General features: G+C 42.9%; 2 protein-coding genes across 2 annotated transcripts in view; one reads left to right on the top strand and one right to left on the bottom strand.

The window, feature by feature from the left end:
• The window catches only part of LOC116686151 (uncharacterized), a 10,890-nt gene extending 7,552 nt beyond the window's left edge, over window positions 1-3,338 (bottom strand). Inside the window, exons 1-6 of the mRNA XM_032511120.1 lie at window positions 3,307-3,338; window positions 3,165-3,220; window positions 3,015-3,075; window positions 1,213-1,367; window positions 1,052-1,116; window positions 871-964 (exon numbers count right to left, since the gene is read on the bottom strand). Coding sequence (XP_032367011.1) covers window positions 871-964; window positions 1,052-1,116; window positions 1,213-1,367; window positions 3,015-3,075; window positions 3,165-3,220; window positions 3,307-3,338 — 463 coding nt within the window. The remainder of the gene's footprint in view (window positions 1-870; window positions 965-1,051; window positions 1,117-1,212; window positions 1,368-3,014; window positions 3,076-3,164; window positions 3,221-3,306) is intronic.
• A 2,737-nt stretch (window positions 3,339-6,075) lies between these two features.
• The window catches only part of LOC116686163 (crystal protein), a 12,178-nt gene continuing 11,064 nt past the window's right edge, over window positions 6,076-7,189 (top strand). Inside the window, exon 1 of the mRNA XM_032511130.1 lies at window positions 6,076-6,797. Coding sequence (XP_032367021.1) covers window positions 6,312-6,797 — 486 coding nt within the window. The 5' untranslated portion in view covers window positions 6,076-6,311. The remainder of the gene's footprint in view (window positions 6,798-7,189) is intronic.

Genomic DNA, 7,189 nt, shown 5'->3' with positions numbered 1-7,189 from the left:
CCCCTGTGCTGCGCCATGTAAACGTGTGCGAGTGTGTATCTGATGAGCAGCCTCGGCCACAGTGTGTGAATGGTTCCTGTTCTACATAAATAGGGCTTTGATTGGTCATCGAGACTAGAAAAGCGCTATTAAAAAAAAAATAACTGCATTTTGACAAAGAACATTTTTTCTTATTTACGACATTATTCATTCACAAAGAAAATTGGTCTCCATGAAAAGGTTGGATTTTTCCTAATTTTTTGTAATTAAGGCTTTAAGGTTACTTTTCCATATATGATTTTTTATTTCCGTGTTTTAGTCAACTTTAGCAAAGCAGGGTTCATAAACCTATGAGCAGCACTGTAGCTTTGATTTCTAACATTAAAAGTGTATGTAGGCTTGGGCTTCCCACAGTTAACCCTCATGTTGTCCCCATGTTGTCCCCATGTTGTCCCCATGTTGTCCTATATCAAATGTTCTTTTTAATTCCCCAAAATAACATGATTGATTCCACCCAACGCTCTTTGCCAAGTACACATCTCTACTTTCATTAATTTTGGGGCGTCTTATTCCATTTTATAGCATTTGAAAAAAACAACTGAAGTGGTTTTGAAATAGTATTGAGTAAAATTTGACATATTTTAGTCTGTGATTATATTAAAAGACCGATGATGGGAATCACTGGACCGCCGACTGCAGGGACAATGGCTGCGTACTCGGGCGATAGAAGAGCAAGGGAACGGAGGAACGGAGGAGAAATATCTAAATCTAACTGTCTCTGACCAACATCAGCAATACCAGCAATGTTAACCCTGAGCCTGAACTCTAAAAGGGAGGGCAGGGCAACATCTGAGTTCAAAAAGAGGAACGCACATGAACAGATAACCTCACCGAATGCCAGGAAGAAGTTCTCATCCTGGTGGAAGAACACGGTGCCATTTTCACAGGAAAACACTTCATCGGGACTCATCATCTCCAGGAAGTCCTGAAGAAAGACGTTCCAGGGGTCGTCAACGAAAGCCAAAGCAAGATGGAAAGTATATTGGAATTTCATCCGTTATAGGAGAAGTACCTTGGTGACACTTGCTGGTTGCTTTAGGGGTTTCTGGAGGCCTCGGATCTTAGTGAATTTTGTACCTTAGATAGATTTTGTTTAACATTTTATAACTATTGATTTTAAGTGGGCAACAAAATGAACATTTATAAAAAAAAAAAAAAAAAAACGATGCTTACGTGGGTCAACTCTTAGAGTCCATGCCTGAACAGAGCCTCCATACTGTAGCGTGAGCTTGTTCTCAACAACTGGGGACACCGTCAGGGAGGTCACTTTCCCCCCCTTACTGATGAGCTTTAGGGACGTCTCATTGAGCCACAGGTTTCCATTTAACCTAGAGGATGGAGAAGAAGAAAGCCTCGGTACCAGGGCCTGGAGTCACCGACCAGTCACTGGGGCTAGGGGATCTGAAAATCTACTAGTCACAGATCTTGGTAAGAATACACATTTAAGTGCTGCTTGCCGATTCGCCAACTTGGTTCAGGTTCTCTCTGAATCTTGCTCATCTTGTCTTATTTAAGTCTGCCTCGTCACCCCAGTAAACGCCAAAGGTTAAAGCTTGAATCCAAAGAAAACAACTATGAAATCAGTCAATTCTAATTGGCTACCTGCCAACGTGGCAGATGGATTGACAGTCTCACCCGTCAAGTGCAAATTTCACCCACATTTGGCGCATGGTCAGGTGTTAATTTCAGGTCCTGGTGGTGCACTCCAGTTACACAAAGTCATTCCAAATCCTAAAATCTAAAAACCTGGCTCTTTGATCCTACCCTGCTTATCGCCACATGGACACATCGGGTTAAACACCAATCTCCATCCCTTGACCAGCAAGTCTCCAATTCATCCGGTACACTACGACAGCTCGTCCTAACTTTACTACAGAACCCAAAGTATGTGGACGTCACAGTCACTTTAGTGTACTTCCGGTCCTGGGCTGTTTTTCGTCTTTCAGCTGGGTCCCCTAGTTCAAATTGATATGCTACAGGTCTCAATGATACTTCCGACAATAGTGTGATCCACCTTTGGGACAACAATGAAGGAAAGACCATGTCAAATTTGAGAACGTGACAATGCCCCAGTGCACAAATGGAGACCCATACGCAACTGGTTCTGGTGGGGAGGAACTGATTTAACATATGTGGGATTAACAGGACCGCCATCATCACACAGCCTCACACACACACACACACACACACACACACACACACACACACACATAAGTGGGAAACGGATGCCTGCCAGGATCCTGAATCTGGAAGAAGGCCTTCTTAGATGGGTGGAGGCTCCAGATGTAGTGATGTGGTGAATTTACCAGAAATATATTCTCAGTCACACAAATAATGTTCAGCTATATGTCCATCTTGGCTGTATGTTGGCAGAGAAACACTAAATTGTGTTTTTGGAAATTAAGTTGGGCCTGCGATCCTCTTCAAACATTACTCGATCAAATAATCGAGCAAAATTAAGAATTGTGGGAAATACTGTAGACCAGAGATCTTCCAGGAGCCCTAGGGGGGTCCTCAGAGTTACTGCAGGGGGGGCCACCAAATTAGTATTATTTTTTCAATTTTTTTTTTAAAGATTTTTCAAAAATTAAAATGACTTCACATACAAATATAATAATGTTCTTTGTCCCCGAGGGGCCATTCAAAATTAATTACCTTAAATCCAACATAATATTAGTAAATATAAAACAGCCTAGCCTACCTATATGGGTAATCTCATACCTATATAAGGGTATATGATTATGGTAATTAGCTTAGTATTCCATGCACTAAAAGGTATGTTAACACATTATTCTAGACACAGCTTATTATGCAACTTCACTGACATACAGTAGGCCTACATGTAGTAGGGGCCCCAGCTCCATCTCTCTTCAGTAAAGGGGTCCGTTGAAGCCCCCTGCTGTAGACCCCCCCCTTGTAGACCCCCTGTTGGAAACTACACGTGTCTAAGCCAGCTTTTCTTCTTCGTGTGTTACCTCTCCAGAGCCCCGTGCTTGCTCATCCAGCATAAGGAGAAGGAGATCTCGGCGGTGCGTCCTGCGGGAAAACCAGGCAGATACCTCCAAATGTGTCCCGGGCTGGGGTATCTTGACTCACAACAGGCCGGGGGCCGGGGTTTTACTCACCAAACGATACGGTGTGACACACCAGTAGGAAAAAGATGACCGGGAACTCGGATTTCCTGAAATATAGAAGCTGATTAATGCGCGGAACTGGAGCCGGATCAGCGAAGGACCATCAAGACCATCAGACCCCCTGTCCCCTTACATTTTCGTCGGATTTCCATCAAAGGAAAGCATTGCGGGATTATTCAAGCCGTGGCTGGAAATGTCACCTGTCCGACGGCCTAATGAGTGACAGGTGTGCGCTGCCTTCACGTGCCGCTCGGAACTTCCTGAAGATAAATTCGTGTCATATATTATAGTCTCCAATACTAATAGGCTATAGACTCTTTTGTGTTATTATTGTGGTGTTCTCATGAATAAATTCCTTTTATAACTATTAATAAAGAATGTGTATTGCTTAACAGTTATTGGCAATAAGCTAAGATGTTGTCCATTCTTTCAACACCTTTGTTGCTTTTTTTCAATGTTTCTCACTTTCTTTTGACGTTTTTAACACTACGTAACACTAACTTATTAACTTTAGTTTTTCAATTATCTTATCTTTGGAATTTATGGTCAATAAACCTCATTTATAGGAAATTATGCCTAATGTTTGAGTTAGAAAAGCAGAAAGAAATTAGGATTATGGACTAAAATTTAAAGGAATGGTGTTATGATAATCACGACTGGAATATTCAACTTTTACTCAACACTATTTCAACAACACTTCCATTTGTTTAACAATGCTATAAGAATAAGACCCAAAATTAATGAAAGTAGAGATTTGTACTTGGCAAAGAGCGTCATGTTATTTTGGGGAATTAAAAAGAAGACTGACATAGGACAACATGAGGACAACATGAAGGCAACATGAAGACAACATGAGGACAACATGAGGAAAACAACATTGAGGACAACATCTGACAACATAAGACAACATGAGACAACATGAAGGCGAGACATGAAGTGCACAACATGAAGGCAAAATGAAACACAACATGAGACAACATGGAGACAACATGTGACAACATGAATCAACATAGACAACATGAAGGCAACCCATTGATAGCAACATGAGCAACATAAGGCAACATGAAGCAAACCACATGACAGGACAACATGTAGACAACACGAAGACAACACTAGGGCAACACTAAATGACTAACATAGGAACAACCAACACGTGATGGCAACATAAGACAACCATGAGGACACATGACGACAACATGGAATGAAACATGAGACAAATAGGTCAACATGAAGACAACCATGACAACAACACGTGATACAACATGAGACAACATAGGAAACTGAGGACCATGAAGACAACAGAGGACAACAAAAGTACAACATAAATGAACACATGGAACAACATGAGACAACAGAGGAAAACTAAGACAACATGGAACAACATGAGGACACATTAGGCAACAAATACGCAAGAGACAACATAGGAACAACATGAAGACAACATGAGTACAAACAGAAGACAACATGAGAGACAACATGAGGACAACATGAGACAACATGATGGACAACAAATTCAACATGAAACAACACGAGAACAACATGAGGACAACATGAGGACACATGAAGCAACATTAGGGCAACATGAGGACAACATGAGACAAACATGAGGACAACATGAAGAACAATCGAGGGCAACATGAGTGCAACAGAGGACAACATGAAGAGACAACATAGAGGCAACATGAGGGCAACATGAGGACAACATCAGGCACATGAGAAATGAGCAACATGAACAACATGAACACAAGACAACCTGAGACAACTTAGGGCAACATGAGGACAACATGAGGACAACATGAAGACAACATGAGACAACATGAAGACAACATTATGTCAACATGATGGGCAACATGAGGACACAGATGACAACATTATGGCAACAGGATGACAACATGAGGACAACATGAGGACAACATGAGGGGTAAAAACAAAAATCAGAACCTGATGTCCCTTTTAAAGAATGGTTGTGTATGTAATCCAGTTTCATAAGAATCCTTGTGTGTGTGTGTGTGTGTGTGTGTGTGTGCGTGTGTGTGTGTGTGCGTGTGTGTGTAATTGTGGAATATGAACTCCTCATAGGTTCTCATCGACCCCATTCAGAAAGAAGGCAGTGGCAGACCTGCCAGTAACGCTGCAACATGTTAGCAGAGGTAGCCTTTCATGAAAAGGATAGAACTCTGGAGAATAAATATGGTTATGAAAGGGCATTATTATACACACAATATTACAGGACCAGTTCTATAAGCAACTTCATTTTAGACAGTAAATGTAGTAGGGCGTCCCTGATCTGTCTCTCTTTCAGTTAAGGGGTCCTTGGTTTAACAATGTTGAAGCCCCTTTCCTAAAGATATTAATAACTAATGCTGTGCCAGTGTTGGGAGCCCTTTCAGCGTGTGACCCTTCAAAATAAAGCAGCGTGTCCTTGTGTCCTCTGCTCACAAGGTTTTCAGCGTGGACACAGAGGAGCAGGGTCCCCTCTCAGATTGCTTGATGGATTTGAAGGTTTTGTGGGAAAAGTAAACATGATTTTGTGCTACATTTCTTTTCTTTCGTGCCCCTGTTTTGACTCCAAACTGTCTCGGGACCCCCATGGGAATCACTACTGCATGTTGTGGTGCAGAAGGCCTGTAGGGGGCAGTGTGCACCTTAATGACATTCGCAGTCCACCATCTGCAATTTAGAAGTACACTAAAAAAAAGGGTTTTAATTAAACATCAGGACTTGATTAACCTGAATATAAAAAAAGTGATTTTAAAAAAACTGTAAGGACACTTAAAAACTTGAATGGCTTTGTTGATGCGACCAAGCCCTATTCCTTCATGAAGCCTGCTGGGTTTTCCCCATTTACCTTCTGTGTGGGACTTATGTGATTTCATTAAGCAAATGACAAACGTCTTGTCCTCTATTAGTGGTCCCGCATCACAGAGTCTGGATCCAGCGTTCCAGGGGTCTACTGGACGCCACCCAGCGATCAGACAGTGCAGCTTTTGTCTGAAACATCTTAACAGGCCACTAGCTAAATTGGAGTCACAAGTCTATGGAGAGTTTCAGGCTGCCACTTTTCTGCCCTTGCTGGACAATAATTCAAGTCAAATCCTAATCTTTGCAGCAGGGTCTGGGGAGGTATTCGTACGCATTATGGAAAGCCGGCACTGTTTCCTGCTGCTGTGCACACTTAGTTTAGGACTGGGCTCTGGAGGGGCGACGAAAAATGATGATGGCCTCGACCTTGTCGGCTTCCTGAGACGGATCTACCCCGGGCTGCTGGTGAGAAACGAGCCGCTCATCGTCAACAAAGACTTCGAGATAAAGTCCCTGAAGGAGCTGGGACGCCCTGAGGTCCTCTCGACCACAGGGCAGACCAAGGGCAAACCAGTCCATCAGGATCCAAAGGGGGCCGCTGGACCTGTGGTGTTGACCAAAGATGGCCAGATCAAGGGGATTACGGTGGACAAGGCCCATATATTCTATGGGATACCATATGCAGACCCCCCGGTTGGGGCTTACCGCTGGAAGCCCCCCAGACCCTTGAGTCCTTGGCCGGGGGTTTACGATGCCTCCTTGCCCAGGGCGTCATGCATGCAGGCCTGCAGCGGACCCATCACTGAGGAGTGTCCTCGGATAGTAAGAAACAACCCAAATTTTTACTTATTTGCATGTAATATTTCACAACATGGTTGGTATTTTGGCACAGACTCCCAGCGAGTGTTTTACCTGCCAGATGACCAACATTAAAGGGGGACATTTGTGGACGCATAGATCTGGTTGGTAGTGGAGACCAGAGCTAAGGAGGCACCAATTTATTTGATAGTGTGAGTTTGGCTATGGATGTTTTCTAAGAACTGCATTCTGTGCCCATTCATTCCAATAAAGGTTAAAGTATTACTCTCCTTTAAAGTATTACTCTCCTTTAAAGTATTACTCTCCTTTTCCATGCGTAGTAACATCTGTCCCTGCAGGGCCGTGGCCAGGACACACCCAACATCTCTAAAATATGGGATGATTATTTGTATTGA

Source organism: Etheostoma spectabile, unplaced genomic scaffold (assembly GCF_008692095.1).
Source record: "Etheostoma spectabile isolate EspeVRDwgs_2016 unplaced genomic scaffold, UIUC_Espe_1.0 scaffold317, whole genome shotgun sequence".
In the NCBI taxonomy this organism is placed as follows: Eukaryota; Metazoa; Chordata; class Actinopteri; order Perciformes; family Percidae; genus Etheostoma; species Etheostoma spectabile.
Note: the sequence above shows the minus strand (reverse complement) of the source record. Positions and strands in the feature narration are given on the sequence as shown.